The 24,892-nt window shown below is 52.1% G+C and overlaps 2 protein-coding genes across 10 annotated transcripts in view; one reads left to right on the forward strand and one right to left on the reverse strand.

The window, feature by feature from the left end:
• The window catches only part of MARK2 (microtubule affinity regulating kinase 2), a 57,238-nt gene that overhangs the window by 13,928 nt on the left and 18,418 nt on the right, over positions 1 to 24,892 (forward strand). Inside the window, exon 2 of one of the 9 annotated variants that reach the window (XM_032879313.1) lies at positions 10,125 to 10,221. The exons of 7 other annotated variants lie outside the window; for them this stretch is intronic. In XM_032879313.1, coding sequence (XP_032735204.1) covers positions 10,186 to 10,221 — 36 coding nt within the window. In that variant the 5' untranslated portion in view covers positions 10,125 to 10,185. Of the gene's footprint in view, positions 1 to 10,124; positions 10,222 to 21,666; positions 21,830 to 24,892 lie in introns of those variants that run through there. One more of the 9 variants, XM_032879321.1, reaches the window with a different exon arrangement.
• On the reverse strand, positions 17,650 to 19,188 carry LOC116880333. Its single transcript, XM_032879325.1, has 4 exons — positions 18,852 to 19,188; positions 18,621 to 18,734; positions 18,057 to 18,271; positions 17,650 to 17,959 (listed from the first exon to the last, which is right to left on the reverse strand). The coding sequence occupies exons 1-4, from the start codon at positions 19,186 to 19,188 to the stop codon at positions 17,765 to 17,767; spliced, it is 861 nt and encodes a 286-aa protein (XP_032735216.1). The 3' UTR covers positions 17,650 to 17,764.

Raw genomic sequence — 24,892 nt, forward strand, 5'->3', positions numbered from 1 at the left:
CCAGGTCTTTTATGACATTGACCATTTCGAAAAATGCTGGTTAGTTTCTAGAATGTTCCCCAATTATGGTAACCTGAAATTTTCTCAGGGCCTTATGTTCTAATTCCATTTTTTCGTCGTGGTGAAACACACATAAAATTCACATTTTAATCATTTTTTAAGTCGAGTGGCATTAAGTACATCCACAGTGTTATGTAACTGTCTTTATCATTTCGAGAAATTTTTTGTCATCTCAAACAGAAATTCTGTATCAATTAAACAAGAACTCTCACCCTTCCCTCCTCCAGCCTCTCGCAACCTCTGTTTTACTCTCTGAATTTGACTACTCTAGGGACCTCATGTAAGTGGAATCATACAGTATTTGTCTTTTTGAGTCTGGCTCCTTACACTTAGCATAATGTTTTCAAGGTTCATGAATGTTGTAGCTTTTTTTTTTTTTTAAGATTTTATTTATTTGACAGACAGAGATCACAAGTAGGCAGAGAGGCAGGCAGAGAGAGAGAGAGAGAGGAGGAAGCAGGCTCCCTGCTGAGCAGAGCGCCCTATGTGGGGCTCGATCCCAGGACCCTGGAATCATGACCTGAGCCGAAGGCAGAGGCTTTAACCCACTGAGCCACCCAGGTGCCCCATGTTGTAGCTTTAATTCCATTTTATTTTATTTTTTTAAGATTTTAATTTATTTATTAACAGAAATCACAACTAGGCAGAGAGGCAGGCAGAGAGAGGGGGAGGCAGGCTCCCCACCAAGCAGAGAGCCGGATGCGGGGCTCGATCCTAGGACCCTGAGATCATGACCTGAGCCAAGGCAGAGGCTTTAACCCACTGAGCCTCCCAGGTGCTCTTTAATTCCATTTTAAAAGTTAACTCCCGAGGTGCCTGGGTGGCTCAGTTGCCTGAGTCTCCCGGTTTGGCTCAGTTCCTGATCTCAGGAGATTGAGCCCCACCTACTCAGCAGGGAGCCTCCTTGAGAGTCTCTCCTCCTCCCTCTGCCCCTCCCCCGCCACACCCTTGTGTGCGTGCACGCTCTCAAATAAATACGTAAATCTTTAAAAAAAAATGTGAACGCGGGTTTTACTCTGATGACATGTCTTGAGTTTATGTTAGAAAATCTAATTATTGGGACATGTAGTTGTAGTGAGCTTAGTAATATTTTAAATGAATCAATAGTGTAGCATCTTCTCAGTTTTAATTATAATACAGTTGTTATAACCCACATAAACAAAAGCTCTTTGAGGTCCTTGGTAATTAAGAGTGTAAAGAGAGTGTAAAGGGTTTCTAGACAGAAGTGTGAGAATATCTTTTGTAGACAAGCACGGGGTTGATCGTCCCTGTCCTCCATTGGTTGACTACTTGATATGACCTCACACTGAGCCTTTGTTTTGCAATTCCCTGAGTGCTGGCTGGGCTGCTGGAAGGTCCTTGCTGCCTGGGTTTGCAGTCATTCTAGCTGAGGAAGCTGGTTCTTAGTGACCCGAGGGACTTTGACCAAAGTTGGCTCTTTTCCTCCTCCTAATACGGAGCATTGGCCTTTCCCCCCTCCCCGTTAAAAGGATCATTTGGCTTACTTGGATTTCATCATGACAGATTTTTTTTTAAGCTTCTGCGTTGGCTATTGGTCAATTCCAAATTTGAAAACTGCAAAGCTTGCTTAGCTTCTATCCTTGAAGAACCTTGGTGCCCACAATAGCTGAAGGCCAGTGGGCTCCAGTCGCTCACTACGGCCCCAGCGGAGCCCACACACTTTGTTCCTATTTCTAACATGCTTAACTCTTTGGTGGCCCTGTTTCTGAATGAAACATGCCCACCAAATCCCACACTTGATGGAGAAACGCTTTATTTTCTACCGTAAGAGGTAAGCAGATTTGGTAACGGTGTGAACTATCTTTGCTTGATGAGTCTTTAATGGATAGGTAAAATAGCGGTAGATAACAAAGTTTCGGAAGTATTTTAGCATTCTCCACCTTGTTCTTTGGCTCGTACTCATTCTCCAATTCCCATGACCCCCCTGACTTTGGAAGGCTTCCCTTAGGGCAGCTAGGAGCAGACCTTGGGGTCTCCTCTAATAGTCACTTGTACCAGCTTGAAGCAGATCTTTTAAAATTCATCCCATTTGCTCAGAATTACTTCTCATCGGCTCACTAAAAAGCTGTTTAATCAAGTGCTCAACTTACATCAGTTTGAGTCTACATATGGACTTGTAGGATTATAGCTCCATTTCCCATCACTCAGCAGTCCCATAATCCTCTGCTTTTTACACAAAGCTTACTTCTTTTCAGATTCACATGTGGCTTTCACTTCAATTCCAGAATTGAATTTGATGTGCTTTTCTCTCTCTCTTCCGCCGCTGGTCGGTACGGAAGATAGACTTTTGCTATCAAAGGAGATTTGTTCATTCTGTTAGCTAAGCCAGACTCAGTAACAGTGCCTCCTGGATGGCCCTCTAGTACATTACTTTTCCATGTGGTTAGGGAGCTCTAGAAGGGACCAACCAGTTGAGGGCTTGAGGGGTTGACTACCCCTGCCCATCCTCGCTCACAGGGCATAGTTTGCGCTGAGGCCACTGGCTTTAGCTATAAACATCATAATAGCCAATACTGATTGAACACTTAGCCTGTCCCAGACACTTGTTTACCTGTCTTACATTGATTAACTCATTTAATCTTTGTGAGACGGTAGGTCCTCCTGTTTTACAGATGAGGAAACGAGAGGTCCAGAAATGTTGAGTAGCTTGCTTAAGGTTACAAACCTGAGCGGTCCAGTGTGTGTCGGTGTCAGAGCAAAACTTTCTTGACTGTGGTGAACCCTTTGGTTCTGCTTCAGTTGTGCCCATGCAGTAGGAGGTAGGTAGATCCCTTAGGATTTGCTTCTAGTCCGTGGGGAGTAAAACCTGTCTCCCAGGTTGGCTTCTGAGTGGTCATGGCCTCCTCGGCCCCAGATTGTTTCTGTTCTTTGTGGCCCAAGGGTGAGATGCGGCTCTCTGGGCTTACCTCTGTGGTCTTGACCGCTCTGTATAAGAGCTACGGGAAACTTTTATTTAAAACTTTGTTATTTAATCCTGGCTTCTGATTGTCCTCTCTGTGTCTTCTCATCTTCTGGATTTTCAAGGACCATTTCAAAAAAGCCAAAGTCCCAAGACCTAAAATTGGTAACCAGCAGTAAGTACCTCATAGCATGGGACCGCTTAGATTCCTAGATTTGACTGTCCTACCCTGTAGTGCCCGTGAATTGTTGGGGTTCTAGAACTCTTTTTGTAGGCACTCCCCCACACCTCCCTTCCCCCCCAAAAGGAAAAAAAAAACGCTTTTGTGTGTGGATCTTAACTGTATGTTTTATCACAAAAATAACGTTCTCCCTTTACAACCCTCTACGTGCCACTTACACAGAGGCCCAGAGCTGCTTGCTTTTGGCCGTGACTGCCAAGGGCGCTGAGCACCGCAGCTGGTAGTGCCAGGCCACTGTGTGCATTCGGTTCTTGCCAGCTCAGTCCTGGGAGCTGAGCTCTGGCCTTCCTGCTGGGCCTCTCTCTCCCGTTGCTTGTTTTATGTGCCACTACTTCCTGTTTGCTTTTGTTCAGTCTTTCTTTTGGTTCCCCGCTCTCTCCCGAAGCCAGCCCCCCACAGCCATGCTTACGGCTCTCCCAGACCTCTGCTGTTGTGTCTTAGACTCATTGTTCTGTGCCCCTCTATGGAATTTTAATTAACTTGAGTTTAGGAGTTTATGATTGGATTTACTTGCTTGTCTTACCTGCGCAATAGTGCCCTTTCCTTGATCCCGTTCGGCATTTGGAGTTTTATTAGCAAAGTTCTAAAATTGTAAGGCTATTGTCAGATGCCAGCATGGAGCGAGAGTGAAGCCGTGAGCTGCTGTCCTTATTTCAAGCCTCATTTACTCCCCTGTGCCCCTCTCGTTGCCCTTGCAGAGGAAGAGTCGTACTTGGCGTTCAAACCCGATTTCGCTTTTCCGAGATCACGGTTATGTGCCATTTCTAAATTACTGTAGAACCCGTCTTTTTGTTACCGGGTGAAACCAAGGTCCAGGTAGGTTACCTGGAGAAGCACAGCCTGTGGGCCGCCTGGAGAGGGGTCGCTCCTCCCTACACCCACCTCCAGCTCACTTTTACCTCCTAGCGGAGGTAGCCCCTGTTCGCACGCAAGTGTCTTTTAGTGACGCAGGCCGCCGCTTCCTCGGAGAGTGCATGGCAGTGTTTTCTTGTTAATAAAAAGGCTGTCGTAATGGGTTAGGCCCATAGGGGTTCGGCCCTTCTATACTTGTATTCCCAGGGAGCAGAATCTCTACCTTAATTACCACATGGCGCTGGCGGAGAGGTGTGGCTGCTAATTGATTAGACCACAGTCCTTTGCATTGATGCCGAACTGTTGGGGTGGTTTTGCTTTATTTTGTTTCTAAATACACAAATAGATTTGAGCCAGGTAAGTTTATTTTGGAGGGCTGAAGAGCTGAGTAGGGGGGGAATCTCCTGTCTTCAGTGTCCTCCTTTCCTAGCTTGGCGGCATGCACTACGTCGGCTCCCCTGCCGTCCTGGTGCGCGCGGTGAATGTGTCCTTTCCCTCCCTGCCGCTCTGTGTGCTCCCTCTCTGTCTGGTAGAACCAGATTCCTTTATTTGGTTTGCTGTTCGTTGCCTCCTGTCTTGGAATGGCTGAACTCTATTCTGAAGTGTATTTTTAAGATAGTGTTTAAAAGCAAACACCCTGCCTTTCTTGAAACCACAGAAACTGCTTGTGAAACAGCCGCCAGGGCAAGCTGCCAGACCTGTGCTCTTAACCCACCCCAGTGACACACGTCAGACCCCGGCGGCACCCCGTAGTCCTGACGGTGGTGTGAGGATTTTCTCAGTAATACGTGTGTAGGTGCTGAGCTCCCGGCTTTGCCTCCAGGATGCCCGCCTTATAACCCTTTTCCCAGTAAACCGTTCCAGAAGGGTCTTGGGTAGCTAATCTGCTACCTACCTACTGTATAGGAAAGGTTTTAAACAAACCCAATTCCCACTCCCCCTCACCTTTTTTTTTTTTTTTTAATTTTAATTTTAATTTCAGGAAGTGATTTTCTTTTGAGGTGATTTGGACCAAGCCTCTTACCAGCTTTTCCCATTTTTAAGTTAGAACTGGCTTCAGAATTGTTTTCCTCCACAGTGGAAGAGAACATGGGCCTTGATCTTTATCCCCAGGTCCTGAAATGACTTTTTTCTTTCTTTCTTCTTTTTTTTTTTTTAAGGGCATAGAATCTTCTCTGTTTGTCTAGGGAATTTTATTTCTTTCCAGGTACTTTCAGGAACGAGTATTTGTTCCTCCCTACTACCTTCCAGAAGAGCTCTGCCACTGCTGGTAGCCCGATAGGTAAGGGTCCTGTTTAAAAACTGGGATCAGTGTGCCCTGAGCCCTGGCACTGATTGAGTGGGAGTTAAAGGGGGAGATGGGGCTTGACAACCAACAGTTGGGACATAAAAGGAAAAATATATAAATGTGGCTTCCTCTGCAGGGTCAGCACTGTGGTGGGGGTTCCAGATGCGGAGCTAAGAATCCCTTGCAAACTTCCCCAAGAAGTTTTGCTCTCTTTGTTTACTCTGACTTCATTTCCGCGACCTGAGTACCTGTTCTGACTTTGTGTTTAAGCTCTTTCCCATCTTTGCTTGTCTGTTAGGCCTGTCCCTAGGTTCCAGGTGGGGAGGAGACCAGGAAGGCTCAGGGCTGGGCTCTTCAGTGGTTCTCCCCGGATTGGCTTCCTCTCGGGCTGTCATCCACGATCAACGCTGTTGACTCAGTGGGCGGGCATTCCCATTCGCTGAAGGCCCAGGGTTTATACAGATCCTGGCAAAACTCTGTGGTCCCAGCTAAAAGTGGGACCTGCGACTTTCAGATGTTTCTTCTGAAAAAGAACAAAAGCCATCGACGTAAATTGGGGGGAATAAGTGGACTGTTAACTCTAGTTCCTGAATTTGGTCCCACATTGGGCTGCGTGATTTGTGCTTATTTATCTCTCCTGCTAGATAATCAGCTCTTTTGAAGTCTGGGCTGTTTTTATCTTTTCTGTATCCCTTCCTCCCCCGGAGTCTTTTGGAGTGCTTTATGCATGGGCATGTCTCAATTATTCGTGAAATAAAAAGTCAGAAAAATTATGAAATAGGCATTCTTTACTGATAGGCAGCCTTGAGGGAGTGTGTCCATATTGATTTGTAAATCAGACACCTCTCTATCCAGTTTTTGGACGTACAAGTCTTAATTTGTGTCTTTTAACAGGTGTAGTGATGAGTAAAGAGACAACTTTTTCAGGATGAGAGGGTAAGGAGAAAGGTTAACGTTGTTACTGGGTTCTGTTAAGAACCCAGAGAGGAAACCCTAGGTGGAGAACACGCACTGCTGAGGAAGCCTGGTCTGGCTTCCTGAAGTAGGGGCTGGAGCCAGAAAGCAAGCCCTCCTCCTTTTGCTGAGTTCCCTTCTTGCCTCTGACACACAGCATCTCTGGCTACATTGTTGCTTGTGGTTGGGTTGGCCTCATCCTTCTCTCTCTCGGATGGGCGAACAGAGGCACACTGAGTGTTGGGGATTTTGTCCAGAGGTGGCGAGATCATGTGGTCTGTATCAGAAACGAGTTATTTATAGTGGGCGAAAAGCTCAGGAGCATGGCACAGGAAGAACTAATTTCACACCACCTCAGTGCCTGGTGATGATGAGAACCCAGATTTTTCTTTGAGCATCTCGGGGGATGATGACTTGCTTTTCTGAATTGACCCAAGAACTATGAGATCAGGGACCATGTTTTCCAGGACTGTTGTGGGTGGGCAGGAATGAGAGGATGACCATTTTCTCCTTTCTTCTCGATTCCCTGGTCCTTGTGACTCAGGGTGTGAATGCTCCACCTGGCTTTTGAATCTCCTGCTTTTGAACTGGTGCAGAAGGCGCTAGCTGTGTTAGAGTGGTGGCAAAAGGACCTGTTGGACTGGTCTGCTGGGACCCGCCTTCCCCCCTCCCCTGGCACGGGGCAGGGAGACTGAAACTGCTGCTTGGGGCTCTGCCAAGCCAGTCTGTCCTCGTGGGTCACCTGCCCAGGGCAGTCAGGTGGGCAGCTCCAGACTCAGGAGCTCCCTAAGGAGCGAGGCTGCTGGGGAGTCCTGCTGCCGGTGGGCTTGGTTACGGGGTGTGCCAGTACTCCCATGTGCTGAGGAGCACCTCCTGGGTGTGGCTGACGCTTAGTGTGCAGAGCCCTGGGGCCTGCTGGAAATAGACTCTGTGTCCCCATAACTGTCCCTTGTGCCTTAGAGCCATGCTCATGGTAGGCAGAGAGGCTGGGAGGCTTGAGGAGCTTATAAATTGTGCCTCAATGAAGTCTAGGGAGGGAGAGGATCCTTCCCTAGGGCACCCTGAGTTCAGGGTTGTAATGTTTCTAAGTCTGGGGTAGTCACCTGAGTAAACTTTAATTTTTCCAGCCTTTGGCAGAGGAGATTTTCCAATGTGTGAGCCTGGTGTCCAAGGCATATTATGTGTGGAACCAGACTTTCAGGCAGGTTGAGCCTATGTAAGCCAAGGTCAGGATGTGGTCTTCAGGATGTACAGACGATGCCCACTTCCTGCTGCCGTCTCAGGGGCAGCCCGGAAGGCTTATGCGCACAGAGGCCCCGAAAACCCTCATGCCCATACAGGACAGACCTTCATTTTATAGGTGGGGAGACACAGGGCCCAAGAAGGTGAATGGCTTGCTCAAGGTCATAGAACTTGTTTGAATGGGACCAGGTCTAGAATTACTCTTTCTCAGGGACCTTGGCACCATATCCCGCCTCACTTCCACTTCAGAGGCAGTCCTGCTGCTTAGGAGGCCTGCATAGGCGCTGACCCACAGACCTCATGGCAGAAGGGAGGCTGGGAAAGGACAAGTGGAAGGGCAGCAGGCCCCAGCTCCACACACCGGATATGCATTCTGAAATCCTGCCAGACGCTCCATCCGTAGAGGTGCCAGAAGGCCTTGGGGAATGGATTGAGAGCAACGGGCACCAGCGTTCTAGCCCTGACCCTGGTTGGAGGGCTCACGTGAGGCAGAGTTGTACTGAGAGCTGTCAGGTGAGGAGACTCTGGGAGAAGCAGGAAGACCCTGACCCTGACTTTCCCTCATGAATTAGGAAGGCATTTGAGAGCCTGCTAGGTGCTGGATACTGTACCTAGGCACTGAGGACACAGAGATGACCCAAGTTCTGGAAATTTCCCTCAGGCTGCTCTCAGTCTTGAACAAGGCAGCCACCAAGGGTTGTGAAGTAGGCCCTTCAGCAAGCCACGAAGTCCTTGTTCAAGAGGCTTGAAGTGATGTGTGTCAGGGACCTTGTGAAGTCAGAGGGATGGAGCAGGGAAAGCTTCCTGGAAGCGATGTCTGAGCCGAGGCTGACCAGGAAGGAGAAAGGGAGTGAATGGTGGAGGAGAAGTGTTCTAGGCAGTGGGAGGCAGTAGCAAAGGCCTGGAGGTCAGAGAGAACATTCTACATTGGAAGACAGTTGTCTGGAGCCCAGAGTGAGACTCTAGGAAGGGACAGGGGCCAGGCTGGAACTGCAGGCAGGGAAAGGGAACCAGCCAGCTCATTATGCAGCTGAAGGAAGAATCCAGAAGCCATGTGGGTCTGGACTGAAAATCCATTTTATGGATTGCGTTGGTATTTTATGGATATGTATACATATATATCTGTACATAGACATTTACACACACACGTACACACGTGCACACAGATACATAAATGCGTTGGAGGAGCACTGAGCCTGTGAAGCCGTCACTTCCTCTTGCCAGTGCCCAGCGCCCTGCTGACGTGACTGTCGGTGCCCCCCACCCCATGTTGCAGAGTGAGGGGCGGGACTGGTTTTTTACCTGCTGGTTTGGGTGGAGAGGAAGCGGAGGCTACCGTCCCAGTCAGGGGACCGTGGCTTTAGCTTTGGGGCGGGCTGGCTAAGGACGCTTCAGAACCGATTTCCCTCTTCTCGTAGAGGAGTGACTCCCAGGCCACTGCTGCCACCTGAGGTCCTGGCCGGCTTTTCAAATGCAGCCTGTGGAAGCCGCTGGTAGCATTGGGTGAGAAAGAGGAAGGGACCTGGTGGCTGTCCCTCCTGCCACTCCGGACAGACAGTTCTGTCGCTCAACAGCACCTCTCTGTGGCAGCCTTGGGCTCTGCTCTGGCAAAGGAGGCGTTCTCTCCTCCCCATGGGAGGGGCCGTCATCTGTGGCTTCTGCTTTGCCCTTGGTCACAGAGTCGCTTGCGCAACACAGGCAGTGAGAGTCCCCCTGCCGGCCTGTCCTCATCTGCTTGAGTGGCAGACCTTAACTTCCAAGGCTGGAGAGGTGACCACACTCCAGACTTCAGGGTTCAGGGCACAGCTGCCAAAGCGTGTGAAGAGTGACCCAAGGTTAGAGCATGGACTGTCCACCTCAGAAAGGCGTCATGGGGGCGCCTGGGTGGCTCGGTGGGTTGAGCTGCTGCCTTCGGCTCAGGTCATGATCTCGGGGTCCTGGGATCGAGTCCCACATCGGGCTCTTGGCTCGGCAGGGAGTCAGCTTCCTTCTCTCTCTCTCTCTCTGCCTGCCTCTGCCTACTTGTGATCTCTGTCAAATAAATAAATAAAATCTTCTTAAAAAAAAAAAAAAGGCGTCATGGGACCGTGTTCCAGTTCAGACTGCGTACGGATGCTGCCCTGCACATGGCTGGGCTGTCCCCTCCCCTGCCAGGGAGTGAGTTTTGTTCCTGTGCTCGCCTGGCTTTTACTGTTTCCCCTCCTGCCTTTCCCCAGGGACCATAAACCTGCCCACCTCCTCTTATGTTCTAGTTCTGATAGGAGTACCATTCAGAGTTCTTGGCAGGGGACCAGCTCACTTCTACCCGTGTTGGTTTCCCCTCCTTCGCCCAGTGTGTTTGATGTGCGCGTTCCCCAGAGTTCCTTCTGCGGCTGGTTGGCTCTGTAGGGCCCAGAGATTGGAGCGTGCCCGCAACGGGAACTCAGCTGCCCTCCCTGGTTTTAGGGGCGGAGCTTGAAAATAGAGAATCATAATCTCCCTTCCTCCTCCTCCTCCTCCTCCTGCTCCCCCCATCCCCCTCCTCCCCTTCCTCCCTCCTGCCCCGTCCCACCCCCAAAACTGCCAAGCAAACTGGAGTGACCGGCTCAGAGGCTCCAAGCAGGGACTCAGCCCGCCTCACTGCCCCGCATGACAGCAACTCTCTGGAGGAAGATGAATGCACGTGTGAGTATGTGCGCACCAGAGCACATTCCCGTCTCGGGCTGGTTCTGTGTGGCAGGTGTGGACGCACGTGCTGTCAGGGAGACCAGGGCTCCTTAGAGGAGATGGTGACCCAGCCAGGTGTGTGTCTGCCCAAGGCCCCCCTCTGAGGCATGGGAAAGTGGAGGCACCCCCAAACAGCCCTGCTCTTCGAAAGAGCTTGGTGGGTGGTTTGGGGAGGTTTTTTTGGAATCCCTTGCAGCGTGGCACCCCTCTTTTCCCTAAGCCAGGCTCTCTAGTTCCTAAGCCGGACTGCTACCCTCTGTTTTCATAGTAGGGGTCTATCTTCCCTGGTCTCAGCTAGACTGAGTAGAGGGTTAGGGAAGTGGTAGCTGCTCCCCTTTGCTAGAAGGGGAAATTGAGGGAGGGAGCGCAGGTTGCCGGCAGGTGTTTGACCTGCCCTCTTCGGCCCACCTTTCCAGCCAGCCAGGGAACACCCAAGTGGAAGCGCCTTCTTGCCGCCAAGGCTCACGCGCCTGGGGCAGCGAGCGGACCAGAGTGGCCCAGGCTTGCAGAGAGGGGCGGGCTGGTTACTTAGGGGCTGTGACAAATGGCTTTGTGGTGGAACAAGGGGGAGAGAATCTCATTTCACAGAGCCAGGGGCCAGCTTCTCTGCAACTTCGCTCTTAAGAGCTTAGGCTGCCTGGAGCCATGGACTCCGGGGCTGACCTCTCTCCTCTCCTCCTCCCTGTGTCTTGTGACCAGTGCTGCCATTGTCAGCTTGACTTGCTGGTTAGAGAGGATGATCCTCATCAGGTCCCCAGACTCCCTGCCACCTGAGCCCCTCCGTCCTTGAGCCGTCCCTGATTGCCTCCCTGTTCTGGCTTTGAGGAGGCAAGAAGTGGTTTAGGAAGTTCTGTTTGGGTAGTTTGACTTCCGGTTGGCCTGTAGACCTCTGAGAACAGAGTGCTTGCTTCATCCAAAGACCCCCTCGGACCCTCCCTACGTAAACCCTACATAAACCTACGTAAACCCTGTGTAAACCTCCCTGTGTAGACCCTACACCTTAGACATTTCTTGGAGGGCCAGAAAGGCTTTGCTTGGGTATGAATTTAGTTTGGGGCTCTTCGTGGGGGACTGTGTTGCCCCTAATCTCCCCCCACCCCAAAAACACCCTAACATTAACCTTTCATACAAAGAACATTTAAAGAATGAGCAGTGCCTCAAGGTCACGGGATCATAAGTGCATTTGGTGTAGTTAGCTGGTTTGGTGTTTGGAGATCTCTGCTTTATATTTGAGCAAAAGATTTCTTGGACAGGAGGCCTCTGGGCCATGTTGCCAGTGCTTGCCCTGTGTACAGGGTTTGCCCCCTTCCCTCCCCTGACAGGTTGTTTTAATCCTCTTGCCTATAAACAAGTGCAGCAGAACGTGTCCGGCTAGCTCACATGACCCTGGTTATCTCTTCACGGGGTAACCAGCATCAGTTTTAGATACCACGGTCACTTGACGTGGCAGAGCTGTCAGGGTGAAGAGGTGGAGACACCAGGAGGAAGCCTGGGTCTGCCAAGGACGGTACCGTGGTCCCCTCTTACCCAGTGTCACTTTCTGCGGTCACCCGCAGTCCAGAAGCAGATGTCCTCTTTCTGACATAGCGTCGGAAGGTCAGTAGTCGCCTGATGCTGCATCCCTCACGTCGCTTCATCTCAGCACGCAGGCATGGTGTCCTCTCCCATCCTGACGAGAAGGGGGAATACAGTACAGGAAGATATTTTGAGAGAGCACATTGACATAGCTTTTACTACGGTATACTGTTAAAATTGTTCCATTTTATTATTATTTTTTAAATATTTTATTTATTTATTTGACAGAGATCACAAGTAGGCAGAGAGGTAGGCAGAGAGAGAGAGGAGGAAGCAGACTCCCTGCTGAGCAGAGAGCCCGATGCGGGGCTCGATCCCAGGACCCTGGGATCATGATCTGAGCCGAAGGCAGAGGCTTTAACCCACTGAGCCACCCAGGCGCCCCGTTCCATTTTATTATTAGTTTTTGTTGTCAGTCTCTTACTGTGCCTAATTTATAATCAGACTTTGTCACTGGTATGCATCTATAGGAAGATACGTAGTATATAGTCGATCCTCAACAATATAGGGGTTCAAGGTGCCGAGCCCCACACAGTTGAAAATCCGCGTATAACTTTTGACTCCCCCAAACTTAACTACCCGTAGCCTGCTGTTGACCTTACCGATCGCATGAACAGTTGATTAACCCGGATTTTGTATGTTATGTGTGTTATATACTGTAGTCTTAAAATAAGCTGGAGAAAAGAAAATGTTACTAAGAAAGTCACAAGGAAGAGAAAATGCATTTACAGTACTGTTCTGTATGGAAAAAAATCCATGTATAAGTGGATCCCACAGTTCAAACCTGTGTTGCTTATGGGTCAGCCGTATACGGGATTTGGTACCATCTGTGGCTTCAGACATCCGCTGAAGGGGTCCTGGAGAATATCTCCCATGAATAAACAGGGACTGCTGTTAAGTGTGGGTATATGTGACTCCTTAGTGGGGACTAGGCGGGGAAAGTCCGCTCCTGGGGGACAGGGGCGAGAAGGAAAGCAGTTTCATTCCTCCTGCTTTTACTCTTCCTGAATTCCTACTTCTGGTGACTCATTTCTCTTTCTCCTCTATCTCAAATCCTGGCTTCGGGTCCCAGGACCTGCAGCTGTTTCGGGAAACTGCCCCTGAGACAGATGCCTGCTAGTTCATGAATACAAAACCTAACACCAAAAATCCCATCTTCCCAAACAGTGATCTTGTTGTGTTGTGTGACGGACAGCTGGTGGCGGGAGCCCGGCTGCCGAGGAAGGCTGCTGAGTCTCAGAGCCGGAGCCGCCCCGGAGCTCGGAGTGCCGCTCAGTTTCCATCACCACCCTACCCCCCGTTCCCCGCATGCCGCCGGCTTCCCTGTCTCACAACTGAAGAGGCAGTACTCTTCAGGACGCGCCAGGGACTCTAGCCACACGGTGTGTGAGCTGTGTGTGTCCGTTTCTTAATGACTAGGCACATGTCCCGTTGTGACTGTTGATTTGCAAGCTTCCAGGTCCGTGTATCTAGAAAATATTGCCGACGTTGTGTATCATGGGAGCTGTGGGGTGCACTCTGGATTTTCCTAGGGTAGGATGTGTAGGTTTAATATGTTTTCAATTAGGGCAGGGTAGAGTGGTCTTTTCTGGAAGGGATAAAACAGTTGAGGTGCTGGAGCCTTTGCTGGCTCTACCAGAAACCCAAGTCCAAGTCCAAGCTGTGCCAAGAGATGAGCAGAACCTGGTCTTCATCTCTGGAACTCTCCCAGGCCAGTTTGAAAAGATGCACCTCAGGGATCTTAGTTCCTTCTGTGCCTCTGGGGTTTTTGTGGTGGTTGCTTGGACTGGGTAGAACAGTACAATGGGTAGTAGTGGCCTCCTGCGACCCAGCTAGATTCTTCTGATCAGAGTTATCCTGGGTGGGTTTTTTTCCTCTCAGTCTTGAGATATTTAAGCCACCAAGCCTGTTGGTAATTAGAGCTGCCCTTTGGGATGTGTTGGGGAGGGTCTGTTTGCCTCTGTAGGCACCCTTTCTCCTTGCACTCTCTAGGTGAATTCGGAGGTGATGAGCTAGAGACTAGGCTGCTTGCCTCCTTCAAAATAACCAGCATTCTGCTGTCTGCAGCCTGCATAATAGTGCATTTAACAGTGCCTGACAGTGGCCCCCTCCTTCCCCAGCTCCCCTGTCAGACGGTGTTGTCGTTCCAGAGGGCTTCCACCAGCACTGAGCCAGTCTGTACCAAAGACCCCTGCTCCCAGGTCCATTTCAGAGGTCAGAAAACTCCAACTCACAGGGACACCTGGGTGGCTAAGTCGGTTGAGTGTCTGACTCTTGGTTTCGGCTCATGTCGAGACTCAGGGTCCTGAGATCAAGCCCCTAGTTGGGCTCTGCGCTCAGTGTGGAGCCTGCTTGAGATTGCCTCTCCCTCTGCTCCTCCCACTTGTGCTCTCTCAAATAAATAAATCTTAAAAAAAAAAAAAAAAGACTTTCTTCCTAGGACTTTCTTTGAAAAGATGAATTAACTGTTAAAAGTGCTTGTTAAGAAAGCACTTCTAATGGATAATGGCTGTCTTCTCATGTACCATCCCTTCTGCTCCCTAGGTCAACTGCATGAACAACTAGGATGCCCTGAGTAGAGTGGCCATTGCCACCAGAAAATGACCAGGGTTTGGCTTTAGGGGACACTGAGGCCTACAAGCAGAAGCTGACATATGCACAGTCTCACTGAGAAGCTTTCCAGTCTTTCCCGCCTAACTTCTAACGAATGAGCCATCTTCCAAATATCTGGCCAGCTAGCAAAGGCACCTGCCCAGGTCGTGGCCACTTAGTAACAGGGTCCAGCAAGTCTCCATCCTCAGTCCAGGGTTGAGGCCACAGTGGGCCCAGTGAGGTAGATAGGAAGCACATCCCAGGCTTCAGGTGCCAAGCAGGGAGACCATTCTAAGGAGCATATGCCCCTGATACATCAGGGGACAGTCTCAGGCTCCCTTTTCTTCTCTCTCTAGCTGGAAGAGAGAAAGCCAGAGAGGTCTTCCATGATTAGCCCTTCTTTCCTGGAAGGCAGTACCTACTCATAATTCCTTTCGAAACTCCAGCCTCATTTCTCACCTCTGCCTGGGTTCATTTCTTCTCACACCCTGCCTCCTACCAGAACACCCCAAATGCTTTGAAGCCCTGTCCCCCAACTCAGGTCCTTTTGTTCTAAGCCCTCAACGAACGTTGGAAGGCTGTAGAGACTCAGTTACTGCTACCCGTGCTGCTTAGGGAGCAAAGACGTGTTCCTAGGACCCAAGGCAGAACTCTTGAGTTAGCTTTCCCGTTCTGGGCTGTGGTTTAAATCTTCGGTATGGTTGACATACCACTTCAAGTTCAATGGCGGGCCCTTGAGAGCTGACCTGAGACAGTCACCATTTGTTCTTCTCCGAATGGAACTCGGGAAGTTGGGGATTTCTTGACCAATGTGCCCCCAGCCTATTTGTATATGCTTTAATTGTTCTCATTAGTCTGTAGTCCTAGCATCTCTTACCAAAAGTAAGTTGGCCTTCTGCATGCCAAATGACAAAGACAAACAGAAACATACAGGGGCGCGTGGGTGGCTCAGTGGGTTAAAGCCTCTGCCTTTGGTTCGGGTCATGATCCAGGGTTCTGGGATCAAGCCCCGCATTGGGCTCTCTGCTTGGCAGGGAGCCTGCTTCCTCCTCTCTCTCTCTGCCTGCCTCTCTGCCTATTTGTGATCTCTGTCAAATAAATAAATAAATAAATCTTAAAATCATCCCTACTTTAAAAAAAAAAACAAAAAACAGAAACATACAGAGGTACCACTTCACACCCAGAAAGGTCATCTGAGAGCTATACTCACTCCCACCATCGCTCTAAGGGATGGGGGAGACCAAATTCTCAATTTTAGCTGATTGGGCTCTTTGTCAGGAGGCGCTGGAAACAGCCCCCACGCCCCCTCCCCGACCAGTCCCACCACTCAGGTGCTGTCACCCACTCGGCTTAGGCTGTAGGAGGAAGAGGACGCTTCCACCTGTGAGTGGAGCAGCCCCTTGGGGGTTTGCTGAGGCCGAGCACGGCCATTTGGATTTTTAATGGTCACGAAAGCGGAGCAGCCTCACTGCAGCCCCACCAGGTGGGGCCATCCTGAGGTGACATGGCAGTGATGACCTTAGGTGGTTTCTCCTCCTTATTCCCCAGCTCGAGCTCCAGCCTCTGGCAGTGGGGACTCCTGAGGCAAGTGCTGTCCCAGTGTTTTTCCCGATATTTCCTTCTCCTCCTTCAGCACCCTCTTTGAGGCTGGAGGACTAGGGAGGCAGTCTTTTTTCCACTTCCAGAGGAAGGTGCAGTGGAAGGAGGCACATGTCTTATTCAGCACCTTCCAGTGCGGAGCTGGAACTGGATAGGACCCAGAAGGCCTGTTTCCCAGCCTGGAGCTGGAGCTGCTCCTCGGCGTGAAGTCGCTCTAAGGAAACCACTTTGGAAGGGGCAAATACAAGGGGTTAAATCTGAACTCAGGTAGAGAGGCTGTTGCATAAACGCTGAGAGAGGTTTTTTGTGGGGGGGGGGGGTTTGTGTGTGTGTGTGTGTGTGTTTTGTTTTTTTTTTTAAGATCTCGTGCTTCTTTTTTACTTTGTGTTGGCAAAAACCCCAGGAGAAGATGGGAGATTCTGGGAGGAGATGATTATGCTGGGTGAGTCAACTGAGCTCCCCAGCTGCCGTTTTTAGTTCCTTTGCTTTTCTGTAACAGGAGGCAGGCTGGGGGGCAGGGTGGGAGTGCCAATTTTTGCAGCAGGACAGGAGGAAGGTGTGTATGGGTGAATTTATTGGTGTTCCAGGGGTGACAGGGCCTTACAGTCATTACATCGGTTCAGGGAGGAAATACGAAAGCCGAGCTCTCAGTGTGCCAGAGAATAAATGTCTCCTACAAGTAATTCACTGTCACTTCCCCAAATCAGTAGCTCTTAGAATGGCCCGTCCCACCAAGACACAGTGGTTTTGGATAGCAAAGCAGGTGTGAGATGACTGTGAAGAGGCAGAGAGCCGCCTCAAGTCGGGCCCAGTGGTGGTTGGCCGTCAGGAAGTGCAGAGCCCCCCACCGCCATGATGAAAGGAGGGGCCTTGGGCTTGTTTGAGGGGGGTCAGGGACGGGAGTGTGGGGCGTGGATCCCCCCCCAATCCCTGGCTGTGCCTGTGTTCTCAGTCTGTCTCCAGTCCACCTCTTGATGACATTTGCCACCAGCATTGTGTCAATAGAGAGCACCAAGGGCCTTGTCACCACCTGAGGAAGTTAGTTCGTGGAACTAATGCTTTCTAGATGCTCTCCCTCCTTGGGCGAGGGGATCTTGTGGCTTCCTGCCCGCTCAGCTGTGTCTGCAGAGGACAGAGATGCGGGTTACTGATGCAGGGCCCAGAGACTGTCATTAAGATGACCCTACATGTTTTCTTATTTATTCCTCCATACCCATTTATGCATTCAGTACTGATTGCCGATCCCTGCTCTGCGGTAGAGGCATTGTTGTGGCAGTGAATCAGACCTGGGTCCCTCCCGAAAGCACTGTGTTGTGGGAAGGCCGCACGGGGAACCAACAACTACCTTGAAAGAGGAGAAAGGGGTCTTGTGGCAAAAGGTTTTGATCTTTCTTCTGCCCTTGTCTTGCCTTCCAGGGGTGGGGGGACTGTAAGGATCAAAAACTTGTATCATCTTTATTCCTCAAGTATTTTACCACGGGCCAGCCAGGTGCAGGTACTGAGTGTTAGGCACTAAGGGCATATGAGGGTGAGCAAGACACCGCATCTGACCTCTCAGAGCTCGACGAGGCTAAGGTGTGGCGACACAGGGTCAGAAGAGATGAATGGGTAACAGGGTGCCGTGAGAGCCAGAGAAGGGACAGATCGCACTCTGCTCAGAAGGTGTCTGGATAATTCCTCGAACAAAAGGATTTGGGATAAACTAGGGATAAGAGTGTTTACTGACCTGGATCCCTTAAAAGAAGATGTTACATGAGAGCGGGAGCCTTGCTTTTAGTGCATGTGGGTCTGTGTGACTCTTCGTACCACACTTCCAAGCCGTTTCCTCCCTGGCAGCCAGAGTGGCGGAACTAGGGTCCCACTGCAGACCTGGGACTCCAGCCCTTTGCTCCACCATGTACAGCCAGACAATGCTGAATAAAAACGTAAGCTACAAAGGAGGGAAGAGGGAGGCCCAGGCACCTCAGCTGCACTGGTTAGACTCCCATCTATCAGCCCCCCACAATCCTCTGTGGAGTGAGCCAAACCTTTCTGCTGCAGGCTGCCTTCTGCCTCCCCCAGAGCCCTGGGCTGCTGGCAGGCGGACTCTCTCCTGTGATATGGAGGAACTTGTTGGTCTCCATGGTTACAGTAACCCACTGGTACGGGCGGCGCCGAGTGGAGCGCGAGGCTGGCAGTGTGAGCTTCCCCCAGCCCTTGGCACCGTGTGGTACTGGTATGTCGGCTGTTTCTTGGGCCTCTTCTGGGAGGAAGGAGTTAAGAAGCCCATGAGGAAAGGAAAAGCAGGCACACCTTCCTCCTCCTCTGGGCTACTTAGAGGCCAGAGGCGTGGCTACCTTCTCATTCACCCACTTCTCTTGGTGAGAGCGGTTTTAGGTTAGGAAAGAAGGTCCTTTTTGCCTGACAGCCCAGCCATGGTGGACATTGGACTTCTCCATGTTCCAGAAGCAATACCAGCTTTACTCCACTGGTGCTTTTGGTCAAGTTCTTAGAGATGATAGCTCTTCTGGGCTCAGAGGACCCCTTGAGATGGGAAGCAGGTTCCTATCCGAAAGAGAAGCAAGATCATAGGAAACATCGTCCAGACTTACCGCGCGCTGGGCCCTGCGGTTCACCCTGGTGTGCATTTTTCATTTTGTCTTCGTGCCGATCTTGTGAAGTGGGGACAGCTGCTGTCCACATGTCCTCAGTGAGGAAACGGGGATCTAACAAAGTCAAGGAATCTCGGTCGTGCTCAGTGAACTAGTAAGGAGCAAAGGCAAGCCTGCCGCCCCAGGCCCCTCAGCCTCCAGAGCTCTGTCATGCTATCCTGCCTCCCTTACCAAGTGAGCAGAGATACGGCGGTGAGTCTAATGTAACACTCAGTTCCCTCCTCTGTTTCTGGAAGGCAGGAACCAGATCTCTCTGAACTTTGTAACTAGCCCTGGCTCCGGAGGTAGGCCCGCAACAAAGGTTTACTGAATTAGCAACAGTAATTGGGGATTGAGATAGAGACCAGACCCCAGCGAGCGGATTCTCAGGGACGAAGTGGGACTGGAAGCTGGCAAGGCTCTGGCTGCTCCGTAGAATCCGCCCCGTTTGAGGAAGAGCCCGGCATTTCCAGTGGCTTCGAAGGCAGGAGATTTGGGGGAGGAGCACTGTACCGTGGCGTCCATGCATGCCCTGGTGCGAGCTGGAGGTGCCGCGTCCGTTCAGTTCGGTTCTTGCCTGCTGGTCCTCCCAGGCATGTGCTCGCTCCTGCCGTGGCTGCTTGGAGGCCTACAGGCTGCTCCCCCCTGGGCTCAGGCTGCAGTGCTAGGGTGAGGCTTGCAGCTCAGAGAGCGAGCAGGCAGTGACCCACCGTGCTTTGGGCTTTGGGCTTCATTTGCTGGCTTTGCAGGTCCCCTCCATCAGGGGGGACACCTGCCGCTGCTAGAAGGAGGGAGCAACCCTCTGACACTCCGACACAGCCCCACCTCCCTCCTGCACCAGGCTGTTAAGGGAAAGTGAGGCTCCCCCTGGGCGGAGCCATCACAGTTAATTTTGGGGGTGGGGAGTGGTACCCGACCTCTCCACTGGTCAGTGCTTCCTGCAGCCTTATGAGATCTCTCCTACCCACAATTCCCCTCGGGTTTCTTGACTCTTGGCAGTTGAGATTGACAGTTGCTCAGGATTAAAGGGTGCAAAGAGGGTTTCTGGATGCGGTGAAGGAGGAGGGGTTAAAGAACTAGCCATTCGCCACGGCCCCGTGACTTGTCAGCTCAGTCATACCCATTTCTCCCCAGCCTCTCTGTTTGAGGTCAGTGCTCGGTACTTCCTCAGTTTACAAAACCCCTTACTGCTTCCCACCAACAGGATTGAGGAAACAGTCCTCTGTCGCATTGCAGAACCCTAGGGACTGGAAGAATAAAGCCGTTTGATCCTACTCTGACCTCTGAGTGAAGGGGCAGGTGGTCGCAGGCAAGACTGAGCCCAGGGTCCAGAATAAACCCTAAGCTCTTGCACTGAGATCGGGGCCCACTTTGGAGAAGGGTGAGAGGAGCAGGGTGTGTTGTGGGACCCGATGGGTATGTCCTTGCAACAGCCCTGTGCACTGGTCTGAGCCGGACACTGGCATTCCTGTTGCCCTGGGTATCTCCCCCCCCCCCCCCCCCGCCTCTCCGCTTCCTTAACTTCTTTTGGGGGAAACCAGCAAAGAGGGCCGTGAGGAACAGCAGGGTGCTGACCTGGGCACCAAAGGCCTGGGCTCCAGTCCCAGCTCTGTGCTGGGGGGCTGTGGGACCTTGGGCAAGTCTCATAACTTCTGTGCTTTAATTTCTCATCTTTAACGTGAGGATGCAACATGTGGGTGTGGAGGACATAGGGAGTATGTGGCAGTAGAAGATAGTGTCAGGAACGTCGAATGTGTTGATCTGGGCTCCTGTGTAAGGCAAACACTGAGTGGCATGGTCCTTCTGGGATCTGTGCTCAGGTGCTCGGAGGGCACAGAGGAGGCTTTGCCCTTCCCTAGGGGGTTTTATGGCCTACTGGCAGGAGATCTTTCAAGAGCTGCTTAGTGGGAAAGGTCCTAGCCTAGAGATATGGGACGAATTCGAAGTTGTTCTGGGAGCCAGAAGGAAGGCGTGACCGGAACGCAGAACTCAGACAAGGGAGGGCTCCAGTCACCCCAAGTTAGCAGATGCCCAGACAGGAGAGCTCTGTAGTAGGAAGGTGTGAAGACCAGCATCCCTGTTGTCCCCGGCCCTCAGAGTTCTTAAAGCAGTGCTGTTGGAGGGTGTGCTGGCGGGGACTTGTCAGAGGCTGGGTAGGAAACTAGGGATGGACTCCCAGAATCGGGGCCGGAAGGGACTTAGGGACAGTTGGTTGGTTCCCCATCTTTGGAGTGAGACTTAGGATTAAATGTCTTATTCAGTCAGTGACAAAGGTTTTTAGTCTAGAACTCATCGACATCTAAAGGGGCTTCACAGGGTCCCTGAACTCCCTGAAATTATGTCCAGAATATTTTGCATGTAAGTGGAATATGCAGTTTTCTAAGTTAAACACTGCTTTTCGTGAAGCAGGAGGTCCATCTGCCACTGTTGCATGACTGGTTTCTGCTTAACCCCCGTCTTGTTCTCCCATGGGTGGTTTACTGGGCTTTGGCAAGGCTGCTCTGCGGGTCAGCCGGCCTGATTCACACATACTCCTCCCGGCTAGTGGGAGCCCCTACCCAGGTCCCACCTGCTGCAGGTGAGATAAGGACTTTATGACAGCCCTGACTGGAGGGAGCCTCCTCACCCTCTCCCAGCTGTTACCCAGCAAAGCACCTTGGGGAGGGTGGGGCAGCCCACTTCCGGGGAGGGGGAGGGGGAGGGAGAAGGAAGTTGATCTAAACCCGCCCCCTCTCTGTCTCCCTTCCCTCCGTCGCCTGCCTGCCCCCTCTCCTCCCACCTTGCTCCCGGGTGTCGGTGTCCTGTCCTGGGACTCCATGCATTTTCTGGCCACCAGGCCCTGGCCTGCGGGAAGCGGCGGGGCTTTTCGTCCCTGTTGCTCTCCTTGCCAAGCCGGGTCTCTCTCTGCTAGTGGTGGTTTCGGTTGCGACACAGTCCAGGTTCCCAGGCAGGAGCCGCTGGGGCCTGGCTGCTTCACTGTTTTTCACTGAGGAGGTGGTGGAAGGTGTCGCCTGCTTCGGCTGAGTAAGGGTGGCTGGCAGAGCCGGCAGCCCCCGCCCTGGGCCTGGCTCTTCCCGGCCTCTGTACTTTGCCCTCGCTGCCTGACAGGTTCTGCTGTGGGCTCTGCTGAATGGAAGTTGCTGGTAGTCCTTGTCCCTTTCTCCAGCCGGGTATGTTTTCCCCTTTTCTGCTGTGGGATTGCCCCCTTCCTCTCTCCTCCCTCCCATCCCAGACACAGGATCTTTAAAGAATTGCTAAATGGAGCCAGGCGGTAGCACAGGTAGGAAAATCCGTGGAAAGAGGCACTGGCTGGGAAAGGAGGAGAGGCCACATAGGTTGAGTCAGCAGGCGCACCCGACTGAGAGGAGGGGGCAGGTGACAGGTGGAGGCCCAGGGAGGGTGTTCCGGTGTTCCAGTGAGGGGAGACTGGGATCTGGGGCAGGTGTGCCGGGCTGGCGCCCAAGGGACCCTTTTTTCCCCCACAGTGCCTGGATTTACTTTCCCTCTGGCGGGTGTACCTGCCTATCACCCCTCCCAGCCCCGGGGAAGTCTCAGGACACTTGAGGCCGGGCCTGAATGCAGAGCCCCACAGTGTGAGCTTTGCTGGGCGAGAACTGTTGGTAGGAGCCCCCAGTGTTAGGGAAGGGGCCCTGCCTACCTGAGTCACCGCTGGGCCTCTGGGGTGGAGGCTGTCTTCCGGGTGAATCTGGCAACACGCCTCAGGCTGAGTTTGGAGTTCCCAGGTTGAAGGGCCTGCTAGATAGAAGGTTCTTTCTTTCCTCCCCGGGTCCTGTATTCCACCTCCCTGCTGTTCATGTCCTGCTTCTGAGTCAGGCCTGCTAAGTCACCTGTGTGGTCTGCCATCGGTTCCAGATGCCGCCTCACAGGGCTCTTTCTGAAGGCTGCCTGAGACTCCCGCTGGCAACTCGCAACAGACTTCTTCAGATTCTGAGGGCCTGGCGGTGGTGTTCTGTGGGCCAGGGCCTTGGGAATGTCTGGTGTTCCTACCTTACTGTGAGCAGGGAGGACAGACGTAGAAGGAAGAGTGTGGCTTTAGCCAGACCCTGTTTCTTCCACCCAGAAGGGCGGCCAGTCCGCAGCCCCCCACCTGGTGGTGAGATCTGGATCCAGGGAGGGGGCCTCTTCAGGACGACCGAAGGGACGGTCTCCGCACCCTTACCTCCCCTTCAGCCTTCAGGCCAGCCACCTCGTGTGGGGCCGTGCTCCTAGAAACATTTCCTACTGGAGACTCTTTCCTTTCTCCACTCCCTTCCTCTGCTTCCTTCCCTGGCCTCTCCTCACCTTGGCATACATCCCTGCTATGGAAAATTGTCTCAGAGAAGAAGAGAAAAGGAGGGAGAGGAGAGCTGAGGGCTTTGGTCTTTGAGTCCTGACAGTTGGGTGATTTCAGTCCTGAAAGGGGAGTGGGTGAATTGGGGAGCAGGGGATCAAAGAGCCCGGGCCAGCGCTCCCTGCTTCCCTGGGTCCTGGGAGAGCGCAGCCTTCTCTCTCCCTCTTCCGGATCCCCGGCTTGGAACCAGGCCTTCACAGCTGCCCTGTCTGGTCGCCTCCCGTGGAGGCTAGAAGCGCTGGTGCGGGCTAGCCACGCGGCCCGGAGGGGAGGCCGTCCGCAGCCCCGCCTAGACCCCTCTCCGGCCGGGAGGGCCAGAGCATCCCTTGGTGTCTTGGCCTCCGCTGAGCGACCACGGGCCTAGGAGGGCTCCGCTCAGAGATGCAGGTCTTGTTGACAGAGACCTTTTGACTTTGCAGACGGTAGTATTTGGGAACTAAAAATGATAGCAGTAGTGGTTGCTCTCCCTTGAGCCCTGGGTGCAGCATCTTAACGTGTGTTCTCTCACTGGATGTGAAGGTAGGGAACATTTTGTTGCCACTTTACAGATGAGGGAACTAATGGCAGTAAGCCATGACCCAAACCTAGTTCTGCCAGACAGAGCTCCTTGGCCCCCACCAGACCATCTCCTGACACAGATGTGTGGGATCACCCTGCACCAGCCCTCTTTTGGATGGTTTCCTGCCCTCTTTGTAATAATCTCATCTCCCTCTTAAGGATGGTGTTGATAAGAATAAAGTTAGCATGTGTGGAGTCATTGGCAGATTTAGGATTTGGATGCTAGCAGTTTGTCTCTGGCGTTTGCACTCTCAGCCACCCCCCTCTGCCCCTGTGAGGAGGGAGGGGGATGGCAGAGCTTCTCTGTGGTTATTGATGTGCCTGAGGTCCCGTGTGTGTGCTGAGCCCTGCGGGCGGTGCTGTCCTGCTGTGCTGCACAGACAGACCAGCCCGAAGGGCCAGAAACACCAGGAGGGAGGGGCAGAGCAGAGGTCGGGAAGGACAGTAGGATTCCCAGATTTAGCTTCAGAGGGGCAGAGGGCCTGAATCATCAAGTCAGCACTAAATTCCTATTACCAATTTTGAGGACTTGAGACTGCCAAGCTCCTGCTGCCGTTGGCTCATATCCTCAGTAAAGGGGGGCATGACAAGAAACTTAAGGGGTTAATTGGAGGTTGCCAGGGACACTTTGCCACCCATCTTCCTCTCATGAGAGCTGGGGCCCCTGTTCATGGCCCCTGAGGCAGGCCAGGTAGGACGGTGGGCAGTCTCGCAGCACTTGCTGGGAGGATGGGGCTGAGAAGAGGTAGGCCATGGAGGCCCAGCCTTTGGGACCCTGATGGAGGGACTCAGGCTACCGTTGGGTGCAGGTACTAGCAGGGCCTAGGAATGCCTTTCTCTGCGAGGGTTGCTTGGGAAGGGTGAAAAAGCAGGTGTTTGAAAATCTGCTGATCTAGCAAACACTGAGGACCAACCAGAGGTAAGTGAGCAACAGGGTGTCTGAAGCAGAGAGGGCAAGAAAACTGTGGCCTGCGGCGAGCTGACTGCAAAGGCCCTGGGGACGAGGTGGACCTGGGAGGGTTGGTAAGGACTTGCAGGAGAGAGAGCGCGTTTCCTAAAGGGCGAGAAGAGGTTGAAAAAGACTCAGCTGAGAAGTCAGGAAGCTCTTCCTTCAAAATCAACCATATGCATGGGATTTTTTTTTTTTTTTTCCCTCGAATGCCTAAATCCGTGAGCTTTTGGGTTCTGAGTCAGACCGCTTATCCCAAACCAGCCAGCAGCTACTGCACAAAGAGAAAGAAAGGTCCTCCGTTGACACAAGGAAGAAAAGGGAAACATCCGTAGCAGGCTCTATTTGTTTTGTGTTCTTGTTTTTCTGCCTGGA

This window comes from Lontra canadensis, unplaced genomic scaffold (genome assembly GCF_010015895.1).
Source record: "Lontra canadensis isolate GAN:19392208 unplaced genomic scaffold, GSC_riverotter_1.0 scaffold66, whole genome shotgun sequence".
Lineage (NCBI taxonomy): Eukaryota > Metazoa > Chordata > Mammalia > Carnivora > Mustelidae > Lontra > Lontra canadensis.

Coding starts and splice junctions, on each gene's coding strand:
- LOC116880333 (XM_032879325.1), bottom strand. CDS start 19,188: ATGCATGGACGCCACGGTACAGTGCTCCTCCCCCAAATCTCCTGCCTT. Junction 18,735..18,851: donor GCCGTATCTCTGCTCACTTG/GTAAGGGAGGCA, acceptor TGACTTTGTTAG/ATCCCCGTTTCCTCACTGAG. Junction 17,960..18,056: donor AGGCAGCCTGCAGCAGAAAG/GTTTGGCTCACT, acceptor CCTCCTTTGTAG/CTTACGTTTTTATTCAGCAT.